The sequence below is a fragment of the Callorhinus ursinus genome, unplaced genomic scaffold (genome assembly GCF_003265705.2).
Source record: "Callorhinus ursinus isolate GAN/ISIS: 27379988/994484 unplaced genomic scaffold, GSC_fseal_2.0 scaffold12, whole genome shotgun sequence".
Lineage (NCBI taxonomy): Eukaryota > Metazoa > Chordata > Mammalia > Carnivora > Otariidae > Callorhinus > Callorhinus ursinus.
The window spans coordinates 45,972,413-45,991,496 of record NW_027397074.1 but is presented as its reverse complement, the minus strand read 5'-3'; the positions used below and the strand labels follow the sequence as shown (position 1 = coordinate 45,991,496).

General features: G+C 53.4%; 1 protein-coding gene across 3 annotated transcripts in view; it reads right to left on the bottom strand.

The window, feature by feature from the left end:
- Nucleotides 1–19,084, bottom strand: part of MINDY4 (MINDY lysine 48 deubiquitinase 4) — a 103,321-nt gene that overhangs the window by 34,766 nt on the left and 49,471 nt on the right. For 2 of the 3 annotated variants that reach the window (XM_073899030.1, XM_073899031.1), the window contains exons 7-13: nucleotides 17,069–17,175; nucleotides 14,461–14,577; nucleotides 13,145–13,233; nucleotides 4,314–4,415; nucleotides 2,702–2,765; nucleotides 1,555–1,620; nucleotides 768–827 (exon numbers count right to left, since the gene is read on the bottom strand). In XM_073899030.1, the coding sequence (XP_073755131.1) occupies nucleotides 768–827; nucleotides 1,555–1,620; nucleotides 2,702–2,765; nucleotides 4,314–4,415; nucleotides 13,145–13,233; nucleotides 14,461–14,577; nucleotides 17,069–17,175 (605 nt within the window). The remainder of the gene's footprint in view (nucleotides 1–767; nucleotides 828–1,554; nucleotides 1,621–2,701; nucleotides 2,766–4,313; nucleotides 4,416–13,144; nucleotides 13,234–14,460; nucleotides 14,578–17,068; nucleotides 17,176–19,084) is intronic. The other variant, XM_025873102.2, reaches the window with a different exon arrangement.

Here is a 19,084-nt window from a genome sequence, read left to right as displayed (position 1 = left end):
GCTCTCAGATGCATTGCTGCATTCTCACAACACTCTGAGTGCAGTTGAGAGTAGGATCCTTTCTGCTTATTTAGATGGCACGTGCTGCTTAATTTAGAAGACATTCTTTTCTATGCGTTTAAGTTTCTTCTTTAAAAACCTCTGTTGGACAATAAAGAGCTGAAAGTATCTGCTGACTGCTCCATCTTCTGTTTTCTAGGTGAGGCAACTGAGGCCCAGTGATGTTCCTGAGGCCACATGTGGCCGAGGATTAAGCCAGAGGAGGTGCCCAGGCCCCTTCTGCTCTGGGCCAGCTGCTGAGCACGCTGCATCAGCACACAGCCCACTGGGTTACGCCCATGAAGAACCAGAGGGAGCCAGGGGCAGGGAGCAAAGGAGGGCTGGCCAAGGCCAGGACCCCTCCCACGTCAGAGCCCCTCCCTTGCACCTCCCAGAAAGGCCAGAGGGAACAATCAGTGCAGAAAGGCAGCGTCCCACGCTGAGTACAAGGGCCAGGCTCCTTGGGCTGAATTATCCCTAGGCAACAGTTCTGGGGCAGAAAACGTGGGGTGAATCAGCACCTTACTGATTGCACCCCTGCCTCCCAAGGGTCTCCGAGCAGGCCCCATTTTCCTACCCAAGAAGCATCTGTGAGGTCAGGGCTGGCACTCTTCCTAGGCTATGCCCAGACCCTCAGTGCCTTCGGGGAAGAAGAGGAGAGTATTCTGACAGCAGGAGTGTCCAGCCTGGTCCCACATCTGACAAGTTCTCCCACCGTCCAGGCTCACCAGCAAATCCTCGGTCGCCTTCTCCGGAGCCTCAAAGAGCTGGTCCCACAGCTCAGAAGGCTGAAGGAAAGGCACAGAGGAGGTATTTGCTTGCACACCAGGACAGAAGGGCTTCACGCTCTTTCTTTCCTTCCATCCTGACACACACACATCAGAAAATGAGACCCTGCGGTTGGGGATCTCAGAGGTCATCTCTTGGCCTTGGCTTGTGCTGCATCCTGCCCCTGTAAGGCGTCCCCCTCATTTCCACATGTCCACAGCTAACCAATCTCAAGGGAGCCTTAAATAATCATGATAATGGTGATCATAACGTCAACAACAAAAGCTAAAGTCAATGACAACATTAAGCCCAGCATGCTAGTTCTAAGTACTCTTGTTATCAGCTCCATTTTACAGATGAGGAAACTGAGGCATAGGGGGGCTAAGGAAGTTGCCCAAGGTTACAGAGCTACTATGTGAGGGGTGAAACCTAGATTCAAACCCAGGCTGAAGGCTCCAGAGATCATATCCTTTACCACGGAGCCTTCACTCCCTCCTCCACAAAGCCAGCCAGGCTACAACCCTTCTCCAAATCCCCATGGCACTCTGAGCTGTTCAGGCCCTGGACGTGTGCCACCCCATCTCACAGCAAGGAGCGGGTACACAGATCCCCTCCAGGAGACAGGGTACTGGAGGACCCAGCCAGCCAGCCAGGACACCAAGCAAGGTCCTGTATCCAGCAGGGTCCCCACCAAAGAAAGCAGATGGCTTAACAACAGACAACCTCCATATAAACCATTGTCCATACCTGATGGATGCTTTCTTGAAGAAAAGTCACCAGCTCTTCATAGCAGGTCAAACTGTGCAGTATGAGCTGAGGAGACACGAACCCACAGCGTGAGCTGCCCGAGCCCCACACACGCTTCCGTGTCCTGCCCTGGCTCCAGTAGCTACAAGACCCCACTCGAGAATATCCCCGCAGTCACAGTGGCGACCTCGAGAGCCGGGACAGCGAGGCACCCCCATGCCTGCGTGTGACTTAAAAGGCAGACAGGGCCCAGCTGGGGTCTCCGGGGTCAAGTCCGCCCTGCCATCTGCACCAGGCCTACAGAGCCCAGGAATGAAGACACCGGGGAGCTCAAGTGAAGGAGCCAGCACCACGTGCGCCTGCACCCCTGCGGGCCAGTCACAGGTATCTGAGAAGCACCTGGGAGCACAGGGGGGGCTAGTGTGGGCATCCTATCCAACTGGCCACTGCCAGGCCAGCTCTGAGCCCAGTTCACTGTCCTGAGTTCAGTGGGAAGCCGTGGATCTCAGTCTCCTTTGCTTTCTCGGGCAGCTCAGGGAAAAAACCACTTGTAGAGAAAACATCCGACCAGGGGAGACCCCTAATTAGGATCCCAGGGCCACATGGGCCCAAACTTAGGTCAAAGAAACAAAGTAGGTCAAATAAAAGTTCTCTGTGAAGAGGAGGCGCATTTGTGGGAAATGTCACTGTGTCTGTATCCTCATGTCTTCCATTTCTTTCCCTTACTTGGTCATACTAGGTCTGGCTTCACGGCTGGTGCTCTGTTCCCCACTCTCTAACCTCCCCCCTCCATCTCCATGCCACCCCCCTGCCCTCTCACAACCCCGGCGAGGGTGCTAAGGAGACACAGAGGGACAGAGATGGCTGCGGTTTGGCCAGAAGGCATCACGCATGGGCTGCTCTTCTCTGTACAGCCTCCACGCGACCGGGCGCCCATCGGCCTTTTGGCCACAAGGGCAGTTCTGGCGAGAGCCCACCCCCTAGCCCCCCACCCCGGCCCCCACCCCAATCCCAGGTGGAGGATCCGCTAGCCTGGGCTGCAGGGAGGGCTGGCCCATCCCCAGCTGAGAGAGGATTTACTTATATGAAAGGAGACCGTCCCCAAACCGAGCCAAAGGTTGCGTGATAATTTTCCAGAAAGCCGTACTGTTTCTAAGACTCCATCTGCTTTGTATTTCCCTGTTGGACTGAACTGCTGTGTTCCTGAAGCCCTAAAAAGGAAAGGGAGATGCATGAGTCCTGTGCGTGGACAGAAGACATGCCCTTGAGCCAGGGTGAAACCACATGCGCCATTAACTGAGGACAAATCAAAAGGTGGCTCCGGAGGAAACAAGGGACCAAGGGTTTCTCGTTTCCCCTCCGCTTTGAACTCCCCCGCTGGGCTGGGCCCGGAGGACGCCACAAGTCGGGGTGGGAAAAGGGATGGAGAAAAGATGGCAGAAGGAGAGCTCGGGGTAACCAAACCCAAGTCCTGGCACTGGCGAGTCTGCCTCTCACCCACAACTGACAGATTTCCAGACAAAGGAATGCTGACTTGCCCTTAGCTTTCAGGGCCCTGAGGAATTCCAGCCTCTGGCCTGAGGCTCCCCACCCCAGCCCCGTCACCGTCTGTTTACACCACACCGAGCATGTGCAGGCACTAGAAGCGGGGTTTGGGTGTGGGGCCCACAGTGCCATTAGCCTGCTGCGTAGGCTGGGAACAGCTGTTGCCTCTCTCTGGCCTTCTGTCTGCTTATCTGTAAAACGGGGAGAAATTGAATTTTTGCACCATCTGCTTTCAGGGCTGCCATGCAGATCCTAAAGGCCAGGGTTAATGTGTAGTAACGTATTCACTGGAACGCGAGGACCAAGGATAAGCACTCCATAGGAACAATAATACCTAACACTGACATGGTACTTAGTATGTGCCAGACATTGTCCTAAGCACTTCACGCTTATTATTATTTACCGTTTATTTATGTGGATAAATGATTTAAGTGGATAGATAATATTATCATTTAGTATAGATAATTTATTTATATTGACTCATTTAATTCTCAAGTCACTCTACCAGATGATCCTTGCTATCATCTGCATTTTCCAGATGAGTAAACAGATGAAGCACAGACAGGTTGAGTCAGCTGCCCAAGGTCACACAGCCAATAAACAACAGCATTGGGAGTTAGCCTCTGGAGCCCCTTCTCTTAAGCAGTATGCTCTACTGACCATTCCATCCCACCAGAGTGTAGTCTTTGGCCCCAAAAGGCACCCCTTTCACTAAAGCTTAGCCACAGGCCTGGGATGAAGTGATGCTTCCACTCTGAAGGGCCGGACTGAAGAGCCGGCAAACCATCCATGTGGACTGCAGTAACAACAGAGGTGGCAGGGGAAGTCTCTTCCTCCATGGAACAGGGGTCCAAGTGACAAAGTGAAAGGGAGCATGCTTTGGGGACTAGGAGTGACGTATGAAGCAGAGGGTGACTGGTTCCTGAGAGGTCTGAGATTTTATCAGATGGGATGCATCCCCCAAGGCTCCCCAGGGAGGAAGGCCAGGCAGAGAGGAGACTGGAGCTCCATGGAGGCCCCTGCGGGCCTCTCCCTGCGTGGGGCTGCCCCCCTGGGCTCGTGCCGGCATGGGACACAGGGCCAGCGTCCGGGAGGACACACAGACAAGCTGGGTGGGAAGACGATTCCGAGGACAGGAAAGCGCACAGCCACCTTGCCTGCAGCTGGGCCAGCGCGTGAGCGGAGCCCCGTGCACAGCCCTGGGAAGCACTCACAGTGTGACCACGGCTCTCTTATGGCCCCCGGCCCGCCACACGATGTCCGCGATGGCCAGGGCGAGGCAGTGGGTCCTGCGGGCATTGGAAGGCTGCAGCTGCCTGAGGAGGAACAAGAGAGTGTGTTTATGCCCATGGGGACACAAGCCCGGGACGGGGCAGCCCTGTAGCAGATGACCTATTCTTTCCTCTGCCACACAGAGAGGGCTCTGCAGCCCAGGGACTCCGTCCAGCAGGGCCTCCTCCGATGAGGGCCAAGGGAAGAGCCCTGACAGAGAGGCCCTGGGTGGGGCTCGAGGAAGAGCGGGTCAAGGAAACAGCCCGGGGGGAGCAAAGGGGACCCTGGAGGCTTGGCAGGGCCGGGAGTTCTGACGGAGCCCAGGAGGCCGTGCTGAATGTGCTCAAGAGCTCCTGCCATCCGGAGGAAAGTGAGGTATCCCAGGCAAATGTCTGGTACTGCCCTGACCCAGCCTTGGCCACTCCCAGCATCCGGGCCACCGGAGACAGCAGCTGTGCAAGCAGGTGCCCTTCACTCCCACCAGCCACAGGAAATGAGATCATGGGTGCAGAGAGGAAAGTGGCCTGCCTTGCTGGTTACTTAGATATAGGTTGTAGGATGGGGGAGAGGAAGGATTCATGGTAATCTCTGGGGGTTTAGTGGGTGCACAGTGGGGCTGCCAACTGAAATGAGGAACATAGGGCAGAGAGGAGGACTCGGGGAGCAGCTGGAGGTGCACGTGGGACCCCCTAGGTGAAGCTATCTGACACATGGAAAGCCCAGGAGAGCATCGGGGCTGAGGATAGGTTTATGCACCACCAGCATGTGAGGGGTCCTTGGCCCTTTGAGGGGCTAAGATTTCCCAGACAGAGGATGAGGAAGGGCAGAGGTGGCAGCCAAGGATGAAACCCCACAGGACTCTGGTGTACCAGGGACGCAGAAGATGGCAGGAAGCGGCACGGCAGTAGGGGCACGGCTGGGAGACGGTGCTATTACACAGTCCTAGGAGCAAATGGGCTTTGAGCAAAACAGGCAGTCAGCAATGTCAAAAATGGCAGAGACGCCTTATGATAGAAATGGTAACACAGAAGCCCTGGTGCATGAAACGAGCAACAGGGAAGAACAGGCAACAGCCTGATAGAGACACTTCCTTCAGTTTCACCTTTCCAGGGCTCCTAGAGCTGTATTTCTTGCCCACTGCTGGAGTCTACGAATTTTTTCTAAGTTCTTAGAAAAATTAAATTCTTACAAAAGCAGTCTGAGTGTTAGGCTCTTCCTAACAAACAAAGGTGCCTCAATGAAGACCCTGCTGGCGCTCAAAGGAATACAGGGCAGGGGGCAAGGGGTAGGGGTGGGGGTTCTATGTTTTCAGTGGCCAACTAACACCTGAGCTCCATGCTAAGCTGTGTGGGGGAGAAAGAAAACTGGAGAAATGGGAACCAGGAGACCAGGACACAGGTCACCATGATGGGCAGCACGTGGTCACTCCCCAGCGCCCGAGACACAGAGCCAGTGGCCTGCATCCAGGTTGTCCAATGCCTTTAAAATGGGAGGCAAACGACATAATCATCCCTCAGTTTACCCTTCCATAAACTGGAGAGGACCCTAGTACCTCCTCTGTAGCATCGGGAACTTTAAACAAGGTGATGTGTGTAAAGGCCCAGAGCCCAGTGCCTGGCACAGGGTGAATGTTCAATAACGGATACCTATCACTATTGTCTTTACGGGAACATCAAGTCCCCACCTTGGCTATGGTGACAGGAAGGTGAACTCCTACCATCTGGTGTGAAAGTAACAAGAAGCCCCTGACACCAGGTTATCCTTCAAACCTAATGAGACAAACAACAAGTCCTCAACCACTTGAAAAATGAAATGGCAGACTGCCTGCTACTTGTGCAGCCTCTGGAAGCCCGCCATGCTCCTCGAGGAAATGGTTACCACGCCATCACCAAACCAGGCAGCCTGGGCTGTGGGGGGAGCACTGGCCTGGGTCACCATCAACTATGAAAACAAAGGTGAGGAAATGTTGTGCTGGGTTTCCGGAGAGGTGATGCCAAGGACAGAGAGGGGCCTGGAAAGCAGGGCTTGTCAGACAAAGGAGAAGGGACTGGACATTTGCCCCCTTGGATTCAGAACCTGTGAAAGTAGGCTTCGTCATCCCCACAGCTCCTGTTTCCTGCCCTGCCCCCACCCAGGTGACCGTCACATCCTGTCAAACACACCTCCTGAAAACGCTTGCCAATCCCCTCCCTGCCCCTGCCCGGGACCAGGGTGCTCTGCTCCCCAGCTGAGTTGTTACAGCCAGTGCCTGACCAGCATCTCTGCTCCATCTTGTCCCTGTAGGCTCTTCCTACAACACAGGTGTGACCAGGGTTCCCCCCAGTTAGAACCCTTACCATGGCTAGGAGTTGGGCAAACCTGTGTCTGGACTTTAAACTCTGCCTAGAACATCTATGCTGGGAAACCTGCAGACATGGAACCAAGAGGTCTCCTTTCACAAATTCACGTGTTCTACACTAACTTGCTGAAGCAAGTCGTGTGCTTGATTGAAAGCTTCTCAGTGTAGCCATAAATAAGATTTGAAAAGCCGACATATACTGAGTATCTATCATGTGCCAAGCACTGTTAGAAACACGTTGCATGTATTATTTCATTAGCCATTAAAGCTACCCTATCGAGGTGGCAGTATTATTGCTTTTAATTGGGAAACTGAGGCACAGAGCCTAAGGGATTCACCCAAGGTCACACAGTTAGGAAAGTTGTAAAAATTAAAACAGCATTGAGGGAGGAAGGAGAACTTGGGGAAATGGAACCCACTGTCTGGAGCTCTTGGCTTTAGGAACCAGCATCCCTCTGTCTTTAAGCCTGTCTCTTGGGCACCATGCAACACTATCAAGAGATCTGGCTTCTCAGTCCGGCCCGTGTCTTTCTGATCTCACAGACTGGTTACAGACCCTCCGAACCTCTGCGTTTCTACACAAAAGTCCTCATTTTTTACACTGGCTTCCATTTAGAAACACTTCCAGTCTCTCCATCCTTCCCTGGGCCCGTTTGCTCTTCTGAGACACATCTTTCCAGAAGACACAGTGGAAAAGTGCAGTGGTCGGGCCTGGGTTTGGTTCCTGGCTCCCAGACCTTGGGGATGCCCCTTGCCCTCGCTGGCCTTCGCCTTCCCACATAGATGTGGACACTGGGCCACGTGCCCCCAAACATCATTCCAGTATTGCCATTTCTGCCATTTAACTGGCCACAGGGAAGACAGGGCTGTCCGTGCAGACGACGAGAGGAAGGGGGCGCTGTGGTGAGTCACCCAGACTCCAGCTTCACCAGTTAACTCCCTGCTTTCGCCTGCAAAATCTCAATGACAAGGGTGGTTCCTGTTTGCCTTCATGGGTCAGACATGCACTCATCAAACTCCTACCATGAATCTAGCACCCAGCCAGGCTCTCCAACCAAGAGAAGTTTCTTTAAGCATCTAATTCCTCACAGGAGAAGTGCAGGATGAAGACAGTTGCCTCTGGGGGGTGGTGGGCATAGGGGACTAACACAGCCTGCATGTTTGCCCAAATTACTCAAGTGCTTCCGATTAAGAGATGTTCTGATCCCAACTATCTCAAAATGGCCTCACCCATCCACTCTGATGTGCCCAGCAGTCCGCGTCTCCAAACCACCCAGAGGAAGTCTGGTGAATGACCACAGCCTTTCTGCTCCCTCTCAGGCTTACAAGCTGCTGCAGGCAGTGGGGAGAAGACCGGTCTGGGGACCACCGGACCTGGGGTCCAAACCTGGCTCTGCTACGGTATCCAGACAGGCCTCGGGCAAGTGCCCCTCTTTCTCTGAGCCTTGAATTTTGCAATTTCAAAGGGAAGAGGAGGTGAGGGGACAACATCCTTGTCTGTGGCTCTCTCTAGGCCGGCAGGGGAGTGAGGCTCAGCGTCTCTTCCCACAGCCACCGGCACAGCCCCTCCTCAAGGGGAAAACACGGAGCCCTGCCGCCTGGCTCTGTCCTCCCCAACTGAGGAGAGGCCAGCTGCCGGCCTGACGGAGTGGCTCCTAATGAAGCCAGACAGCTCCACAGAAAAAACACCACAGCTGCCAAGAGGCCTTTATTTCAGCATGACTTCCCTGGAGGGCACAGTCGATCCCCCACGCTGCTTTCACAGAATCGCTCCCCATCGGTGGCGGGTGGTGGGCGGAGGGCGCGAGGAGGGGCCCCACCGCCAGCCCCAGCATGGGAAGGCCCACAGGTCCTTCAAGAGCCCCCCAGAGCCCAGAGTTGGGCAGCTGCGGATGCTGCCTAGGTGTGGGGGGCCAGGCCATCATGGTGTTCCTGAAGAGAAAAGAGGAGTCACCTGCATTTTTTTTTAAGTTGGGTCATTTCTGAAATCCTGGAATTTCAGAGTCAAAAGGAAGTATCGAACCCACAGCACACACTGCCCATGCAGAAACATCAATGACCCAACCCGTCGATATTAAAATTGTATGAATAAACCAATGAAACCAGAGGAGCTGGGCATGAAGAGGGGCTCCTACAGGGCTGTCACCCTTTGCTCACATGAGGTGTTTGCTGTATTACTCTTTGTACTTCTGTACTGAGTTCTTCCAAATTAGGGGAAAGGGGGAGGGTGTGCCCAGAAGGCCTCTGTAAAACACAGAGCCACGCCTTGGTCACTGAGAGTCCGTCTGGGGGTCCAGCATGCGAATGTTCCAAACGCCTGGCGTCACCCCTTCTGACCTCTCTGGCTCTCCTGTTGCTCAGAGTCTCTTCTGGGGCACAGCAGAGCATGAAGGCGGACAGAGCTTAGCCGCAGATGCCAGGAGTGACCCTGGGTGAGCATCTTCCCTCTCTGAGCCTCGGCTTCCCCAGATGCTCCTGCCTGCTTGCACAGCCCTTGATGATTTACAAAGGACTGTGCTTGCATTTCCTTGTTGAGTCAAACTTAGGCAAGACAGAGATTCACCAATGGAGAAGGTGAGGCGCTGCAGCCCAGGTCTCTGGACCCAGCCCTGTAGGGCCTCACCACCACAAAGCAGCAACCCAGACTCTGCTCTCACCTCCCTCCTTTGCTGCCAGCCCTGGGCAACAGCCCCTTGCTCCCCGGGCCTTTGTTTGACCCAAGTCCTAGCTTGAAGCCAGAAGAACTCTCCTCTCCCACCCCCAATGGCCCTCCAGCCCCCAAGGCAGGCTGTAACCTCAACAAACCCAGCCCCACGGCAGGGGAAGTGGGAGAAGGAAACACAGGACTGGATGTATGGGGGGGTGTTGTGTGTGTGTGTGTGTGTGTGTGTGTGTGTGTGTGTGTGTGTGTGTAGGCATCTGGTGCCCCTTGCCTATAGTCCATCACCACTGGGACTCCCCCAGCTTGTCCCTCTCTGAGCTACCTATTCCTGTGCCCCTGCTAGAGCCCCAGTGGGTGGAAGCAGAAAGCCAGGCCACAGCGCTCCACCTCATGGAGATGAGCCCTGGTTGCAGCACCTGCAGCAGCAGGGGGTGGGGGCAGAGAGGGGAGGGACTTACCAGGAGCACCCATAGTTGTGGGGCTCCCAAGAAAACTGAGGTCACTCTTCTGCAGCATGAATCCTTCCATGCTTCCTGGAGGAGGGGACCGTGGCCAGCAGGCTGAGTTCCCTGGATACTCCACACACACTGCTGAGCCAGGCAGCCAGACTGGGGCTCCTTCCCACCTGGCACACCCCTACATATACCCCCAGCAGCTCCTTCTTCCCCCTTCCTCTGCCTACCCACCACTGCCCCTAGGACCCAGCTCAGACCCACCAGCCTGGCCACCAAGGGTCTTCAATCTAGGCTGGCCCCGACTCCTCTCTCAGGGTCCCAGCTGACAGGGAGCCCATGGGAGCCAAGGCTGCACTCCCTCCCCCTCCTTCCCAGCAAAGACTTGATGGAACTCTCCATCTAGTCGGTGCTTAAATAGACACCTGACACTGTAAACTGGGGCCTAAGTCCAGGCTTGGCCAGTGGCTGGCTGGCAGATGATGGGAGGTAGAAAGAACCTCACTTCCCACTGCTCACCCAGTTTTCTTTCTACCCAGAGCCTGAGTTTCGCCCACAACTAGGATGGCTTTTTGCCTTCCAAGCCCTCACTCCCTCTCTGGTGTGGAGAGCAGAGCGCTCCCCGGAGAATGTACCTGTGGATCCAGAGGCTGGAACATTTCCTCAGTGGTGTGTGGGGTGGGCGACAAGGAATCGAGCCTGCCTTGTGTGTGCCCTGGACAGAAACAGCCCTTCCTGGAACCAACTTAAACACCCCATCCCAATCGTTGGAAAACAATCCAAACTTCCCCCCCAAGTACAAAGTCCAAGTTCAAAAGCAGCTCTGAATGAGAAGAGGGCTGAAATGAATTATGAGACATCTCCCATGAGGGCCAAGGCCAAGGCTTGACCCAAGCAGCTGGTAAGGCCCCAAGGCCCCTCTGGCAGCCTGGCCCTGACCCATCTGCCAGCCCCAGGTCTCACCCTGCTGCCCCCCAAACCCTGACCCGGCCACCCCATGCAGCTCTTGGCTCCCTTCCCTGCCCTGCTCTCACTGCCCTCGGGCCTCTCTACACATGCTCTTCTTCTTACTGGAACACCATTCCCTCCCCTCCCTGTGAGTCTGGATAACTCATGCATTTGTGCATGTGTTCATTCAACAAAAATTCCGAGGGCCTCTTCTGTAGACTAGGACCTGGGCTGGATGCCAGGGACAGGCTGTGAACCAGGCAGCCCAGGAAGGCCCCTGTTCTCAAGGGGCTGGTGTTCCCAGGGGGTGGGGTGGTGGGGGTGTGACCATGGACAGGTAACAATGTCAGGGAACAAGGGCACCTTGGAGCAGGCCCAGGGTTCTTTTCAACTAGGGAAGGCCTCCGTGATGTCAAGGCCTCTGTGCAGTAAGGAGCCCAAGAAGAAGTCTGAGGGATTTGCTGGGAAGGGGGAAATTGAGGGAGAAACGAGCATATGTAAGGATGTGTGTCAAGCCAAGTGGGAGTCGATGACCTCCAGACCTCAGCGGGATTCGAATGTCACCCCTCCAGTAGGCCTGCTCCACCGCGTTCAGGTCTGGGGGAACCCTGAGCATCCAGCACATCCCCTGGAGCATCCAGCACATCCCCTGGAGCCTCACTCGTAGGTGCTGTGAAGGCAAGGCCGCGGCTGTCCTCTGTCTTCCCTCCAAGCACCTGCCAAGCCCTCCCAGCATGCTTCTTTCCAGCGCAAGGAAGGGAAGTGGGCAGGCAGGTGCATGTGCACTAGGGGACAGTCCCTGCACCCTTTGAGGGCAGCCAGAGGTCGCTCATTTAGCAAGTTCCACTCAGTCGGGAGCATTCCAGAACGTCAAGCACTGTGCTACCTCTCCAGGACAGTCGACAGCAGGGTCTCTGCCCGCACTGTGGTTTGCTGGCTGGCCTTTCAGGGGCCCTGCACAGACAGGAGCAGTTATGTCTGGACTCGGGGGCGGGGGGGTGTGGAGAAGAACATGGACAAGGTGAGATCCCGCTGTGGAAATGTTAGGTCACTCTGCTCTGGGTATGGCTGGGCTATGCTGGTAATTGGCATCTTTTAGCTTGAGACAAAACCCCTTGATGATTACTTTGTAATTAGGTAAGTTATATTATTAGACGAATTCTAAAATGCCAAGCATGAAAAGCTACCTATCTAAGGCAAAATCCTCTAAGCTGGTAAAAGATGTTTCATTTGTCCTGGGCTAGGCAGGGTATCTGGGGAGCCAGCGTCCCTCCCAGGAATCTGAATACAGAAGAATGGGGAATGGGCTTTGTTGTCTTTATAACACCTAAGCTTTTTTTTTTTTTAAGGCACTGAAATGCCTACATCAAAGAACAAGTCCCTTTAATTAAATTTCAGGAAGTGGCAAAACTCAGCTATGATTTTAGAATCTGTTTAATCACAACTTTTGGGAGGAGAATGGAGGTATCTACTAAGCAGGACAACTCTTCTGGGGTGCTGGAAATATTTTTCTTTCTTGATCTGGCTAATAGGATGATGGGGCAGGGGGATTTTGCAATAACGCATTGAGCAGAACACATATGAGTCGTGCACTTTTTTGAGACGTGTACTTTCCTGTATGCATGTTATCGTTCAACTAATAGAGAGAGAGATAAGAACACGTGCCAGATCTGTAGCTCTGGGGGTAACTGAGCACAAGCTAGTCACTGGGCACACAGGGAGACGAAAGAAGGCCATCTCCTCAAACTGGCCATCCAGCCCCGGCCCTGGCCAGCACCTGGCCAATCCTTTTAGCTTAGCACCAACCATGGTATACAGTTATGGTTTTCTATCCATCCCTCCAACACACAGAGCATTCTGCCTGCACAGAGATGTTCCAGAAAGGTCTGTGGAGTGAATGAGAAGGAGAAGGAGGGGGCCATGTGCAAACACTTAACGTGTGAGGTGGAGAACAAATGGCCGAAGAGAGTGGAAGCAATGCACTGCAGGGCCGGCTGGAATGTATGGGAATGGCTGTCGGCAGAGGTGAGGCAACATGGGGAGGGAGGGGAGACCTGGGCTCCATCGAAGGGTCAGCAGGTTGATATGGGTGTGGATGGGCTTTCGGCAGCTGCTGCGCTCAGCTGCTGAGGAGGGGGCGGCCTTAGTTTCGATGCCATTCCAGCAGCTACTTGCCACGTGGAACGGGACTCAGAGACAAACACATGCAGGGCATTTCAACTGGGCAGCGCTGGCCCTCTGAGCCAGTCGCCATTTCCCTTTCCAGAAGACAGGAAATATCAGGGAACACACACGCTTCCTTGCTTGTTTTTTCTGGACACTGAGGAGAAGCCTTGGGAAAAGAAGATATTGCCAGAAGGAGCGCTGACTTACCGAACGCAGTCAGCTTTGCTATCTCCTTCAAACAGGAGTTTTTGTAGAACACAGCCTTGGACAGCTGCCAGAACCCCACAGGGACCCCCCTGCAAAGAAGGACACACATTAGTGCCCATGAGGACCGACCCAAGGCAGAGCTGTCTGTCCCTCCAGAACCAGCCTCCGCCCACAGATTCTAGACCCAGTGCCACCAAGCCACTGCCTCTCAAACACGAGCCTTTGCTATGCTGAGTCCTCCCACAGAGCCCTGAGCCTGGTCACAGAGAAGGGGTGACAAAGGCCCCGGCGGCCAGCACTGGAGGAAGGGGCAAGTCTGCATGTCTCACAGGAGGAAAGCAGGCCTTCACAACTAGTCAGGTGTAAAACCAAGTACGTCACCGTAAGTTCCCAGTCATTCAAGGAAATGCTTCCACGTCCACGGGCTGAGGGTGTCAACGGTTTACTCAGCCTTCAAGGCCCATCCTAAAGGCCTCCTCCAACAGGAAGCCCTCCCTCACCATCTCAGCAGCCCCTTCAGCAGCCTCTGCTTATGTGAGCAATCTTCCGTCCAGCTGTGGCCCGCCTCAGCACCCATTAGGTGTGTCTTTGTCCCCCACGCCCCCACATTAGAGGAAGAAGTCTCCTTGAGGGGTTCACCCCTATTCAACAAGTACAAGAATTATCAGAGTAGCAGGCGTGGGTACCCTTGAACTGGGGGTGTAAGAAGATGTGCTGAGCTTGGCCACACTAGGGACAGAGGCCAATGGTCTTGGGATTCTTCCACAGGCAGTGAGGGGCAAGGGGAGGCACCTGGGGCTTGACAAATGGAACCTCACTGGGCTGCTGGATTGAGAGTATCTTCTGGCCCTTAAAGTGTATAACTCGGGAAATGTGCACACACTATGTCCAAATCCTGCCCCGGTGTACCTACATTTCCCTGTCTTAGAAAACACCTCCTCCTCACGCACTTCTTCTCAAAGCCTTCCCTTTACTCATGCTGCCTCCTCCTTCAGATGCTCTCTCTCCAGCCCTACCTGCAAAACCACTTCCCAAGACTCTGCCTGAGGACCCTCTCTGAGGCCCCCAACTAAACAAAGGCCTCCTTCCGCCCGTCTCAGAGAGGGTTCTGGACACTGAGGAGAAGACTTTGTGGGGGAAGGATCACGTCCCCCAGCTCCTGCTCTGCCCAGCCCCACGTGAAGCTGCAGCACTGGGTGACAACTCGGCAAACACGGGGCTAGTCAGCATCGGATAGCTCGGCAAACTGCGGGACACCCGGCCCTACCTGTGACGGGCCCGCAGCGACATCCCCCGGAAACATAAAAGCAACCTGCCTTGTTCTGCACAATGCCATATTTTAACGAGGCTTTGTCATTAAAGGAAAAACTCTGAAGTTTCCATTCCTCATTGAAACAGCAAAAGCTGGAGCCGAACAGAAGGGCCTTTATGTCCTGTCAAAAGAAGAGAGAGTTTCCTTAGTTGTCTTAAAGGCAAACAATAATATGCCGCTCAGGGTCTGTACTCCCTCAGGAGCTGGTCTTGCATTCTAGCGGCGCAGCCTGCTTTCCAGCAGGCTCACTGATTTTTCTTTTTATTTTGCAAACTCATTCTTCTCATATTTGAGAAAAGAGAAAAAGCGACGCTGAGGGTCTTGCCTCTGGAATATCCATAAACCAAACCAGCCTGTGCTGACCCGGGCCCAGGCCTTTGCAGGCTCCTTAGAGGAAATCTGAAACACAGAATTTTAGTTTTAGAAGGGACCTTGGAGGTTCTTGACTGCACACTACAATCATCTGTGGAGCGCTTAACAATCCTGATGCTCAGGCCACACGCCAGCCCAGCTAAATCAGAACCCCTGGGCGGCAGACTCCAGTGGCTGTAATTTTAAAAGCTCTCCAGGCGATTCCAATGTGCAGCTACGTTGGAGAACCGGTGCTGTGAGACAGGCTTAGCAACCTATGACCCACGGGCCAAATTTGGCCCCACCTGTGTTTTGTAAATAAAGTTTTATTGAAACACAGCAACACCCATTTGATTTTATTTTCTCTATGTTGGCTTTCACATTGCAATGGCAGAGTTTAGTGGTTGCAACAGAGAGCCAAAAATATATGATCTGGCCCTTTACAGAAAGTTTGCCAACCCCTGTTCTAGTACCACCCCTTAGTACGTGTAAGAATCTCCTCTATGCCATCATCCACAAGTGGTCCCCCCTGAACTCAACTTGAACCCCAACAGCCCAGTGAAGGGATTCCCACCACCCTCCAAGGTGGCACCTGCATTTCTTCACGGCTCCATCTTCTCTAAACTTCTGGCTGATACTGATCTCACTGTTCATCCCCATAAGCCCAAGCCCCACCCTCCAGAGCCCCAGAAAGCTCCAACCACTGCCCCTGACAAGCCCGGGAAGGCAGAACCTCTCCCTGGATGCCCCCTCCTTATTTGAGCCACCTCTCCTCTCTCTCCGCCATGACTTTACATTCAAGATTTCAGAAGGGCCAACACATGGGCTCTGTTGCCACCTCTCCAGGTCAGATCTTTCCTACAGATTCAGATTATTTCCTTTCAGAATCGGTCTTTTTTTATTTTTCATTAAGTACAAGAAAGTCTCAGTAACAGAAGCATTTGTCTACACATCATCAAATGCGGGCTGGCGGTGCACAGGGGAGAAGACTGGGTGAATTCGTCCATCCGGGCTTGGTTTCCTTTCTTGTACCAACAATCCATGTATTTGAACTGAGTTTTTCGAGAACCTGAGAATTATACGGACTGGACTTTTCTGGCTGAAGCCCAGGTCTGTTCTCTTAGTCACAGAACAACAGCCCCCAGCTAGGCACAGTGTGGCCACCAGGGCACAGGGTTGTGAGCCTGAAAGCCTGGGTACTATGGATGCTGTGTGCCCCGGGCCCTCCTTTTCTCTGGGTGGGCCTCAATTTTTCCAGCTGCTTTGGGAGATGCTGCTACTGGGTGGTCTAAATTTAGGGGTCTCAAAGGGCCCTTCCCAAAACAGGAGTGTTTACTGCAAAGAATCACAGCCCTGTGGCTACAGAGAGTCAGAGCACTTACTCCAGGCTTGGGACCATGTAAAAGTGTCTGACCCAACCCCCACCCCCCTGCCCCCCATGGTTTGAAAAGAAAGAAAGAAAAGGGAGGGAAGGAATGGGAAGGGCTAAAACTTCTAGAAAAGTCTTTGAGGTTTTTTTATCTGTGTGTTGAGTAAATATTTACAGATAGGAAGAAAATGGGATCAACTGTGTCCCCAGGCATTTTAGCTTTTCCTCCTGGATCCTGGCTCAAGAGCCAGTGGAAGACAGCGGGAGCAGCATTCCACCCCCAGGAACCTCTGGCCAAGGGGAGGGGTGAGGCATCTGGCAGCTGAGATGGTGAGGAATCCAGGGCATCCCTGCAGAGGAGGCTGACAAGGCCAGGAACCTGCTCCCTAAGTCCTACGAGCTCAAGTCCCTCCTAGGAGGCCACTGGTGTGAACCCGACGGTGCTGAGGAATTAACACCCACCTGTCCTTCCCTCACTGCAGTCCAGCCTGAGCCCAGCTTGGGGGACCAGCGCTAAAGAGCCGGTCTAATGAGGACGGTTCTCCCGCTGCCGTCACAACTCTGGAGGTGCCCGTTGCACATGTGCGGAAGCAGCTCTGGGCCGAAAGAAGAACAAGACCCTGCAATGTCTGAATGGGAGGAGGCTGTACCCTCACCTCTTCTTGGACGGGACTAGGCCCCCATTTTCCTGACTCTCAGTTCAGCCTCTTCTCTACCACACCTGAAAATTTCCACTTTAACCATGACTGAGACGTAAGATGGATGGGGCCAGAGGGATCGAAGTCACCTCACCCATACCAACTTACACCAAGACAGCTTCAATTCACACTGCACCAGTTCACACCAATTCAAATCAAGATGTATCAATGCACACTTTTAGGGTGACGCCTACCTTGGCCACTGAGAGGTCGACTGGCTTTGACACTATTTGCAGCTTGAGCATCGATGGACCTGGAGACAGGATGACTTCATCCTTTATCAATTCATCCTCCACATCCTCTGAAAGAATACCAGGGCACGTGAGCTCCTTATTATGACGCATGGAGAACAGAATAAGAAATCATTTGGGGCGCCTGGGTGGCTCAGTCGGTTAAGTGTCCGACTCTTGATTACGGCTCAGGTCATGATTTTCAGGTCATGGGATCAAGCCCCACATCAGGCTCCACACTCAGCAGGAGTCTGCTTGAGAGTCTCTCCCTCCCTCTCCCTCTGCCCCTCCCTCAGCTCTCTAAATAAATAAATAAATAAATAAATAAATAAATAAATAAATAAATAAAATCTTAAAAGAAAAAACAGAAATCCTTTAACACCAAGGACATGGATGAGTTTGAATGAAAGGAGGGCTTCCCTATCTTCCACCCACCTCTCCCCTTTGGGGCTCCCAGACCTTCACCAGAAGGAAAAAAGGCAGAGCGAGGGCCCTCACTCCTGTCACAGCCCATGCTGGTCCATGGCACAAGCATGCCGGTGGGCATAATCTGGCTACTGGTTCACTAGAAAGTTCTGCCTGTGGACATGCAGTGAAAAAGAGCCTAAGGCTGAAGCCATGGAGTCTGGCCCAGAAAAACCTCACCCAGACACCTTTCTTACAAAGGGCGGGCATGGTGCACAAACCTGTGCCCGAGGACAAACATGAAGAGGGCAGAATTAGGAAAGAAAATGCCACCATTCCTGATAAAAATAATAATAACAGATTATCATTGTCGTGGCTTTCACTTGCCAACCACTTGAGTTTAGCACCTAAGTCCCGTAACAGCCCCATAAGGGCAATTATCATTGCCCCCATTTACAGATGAGAAACTGAGCTTAGAGAAGTGAAAGGACTGGCCTGACATCATGCAGATGGAAAAGTGGCAGAGACAGGATAAAACCCAGGCCGCATCCCAATCGTTCTGCCATCCTGCCAGCCAGACCTCCCTGGACCTCCAGCCAGAAGGGACACTGAGTCACATGCCACATACAGTCTTCCTACAGCTGGAGCAACAGAGGCCCACCTTGGTCTTGGCAGCCCCAGCCTGTGCCTTCCCGGCCGGCGGAGCCTCCCTCCTGCCACCGTACCCACAGCCGCAGCATTTACCAGAACGCTCAGAGGAAGGACCCACGTGAAAACAATCCAAGGTAATTATGCTGGCAAAGCTGAGCGGACCAGTCTCCAGAGAGCCTGTTGAATCTGTTTTTTCCTCATTTTCCCAAGATTAAATGATTATTTAAAAAGTACGCTACACTGCATAGAAATCAACATTACCTCCCACAATTCTGTACATCTGGGACTAGAAAAACGTCACTGTCCCTGCCCACATCTTCTGGAGATGCTATCCAAAGGCCAACATCCCCAGGACACATGTCTTATAGCCCACAGTCTCCTTTTCTCCCCTGGGCGAGGACCAGGCATAGGACGAGGCCAACTCCCAGAGTCCCAGTCCACGAAAAAGGAGACCCTTCCACCTTTAGGCTAACAAAAATTAAAAGTAAGTCTTATATTGAAATGAGAATCTGAATTTAAATGAGAACTCTTCTCAGTTAGGGCCTCTGAAAAAGTCACCCTGTGACCATGCCCTTATAAAAGTACCCTGCAATCACAACACGATCGATGTTCCCTCAGCAACGTGCATGGGTCTTAAAAAACACGGTGCCGGGCAGAGAAAGCGAGAATGCAAATGAGATATCTAAGGCAGTACGATTTACAACCATGACAGATACATACGCACAAAAAACGCGACACATTTTGCAAGAACACACACAAGCAAACAGATATCGACTAAGTACTCCAGAATGGTGGCTTGAGGACAGGAAGGTCCTGGGCGTGCGGGAGTGAGGCTGAAGGGGAATGAAGGTCAGGCGAGAGAAGGCAGGAGGAGAGAGGGAAGGAGGCGGGCGGGGGAAGGAAGGTAGAGGCCGAGGGGCGGGG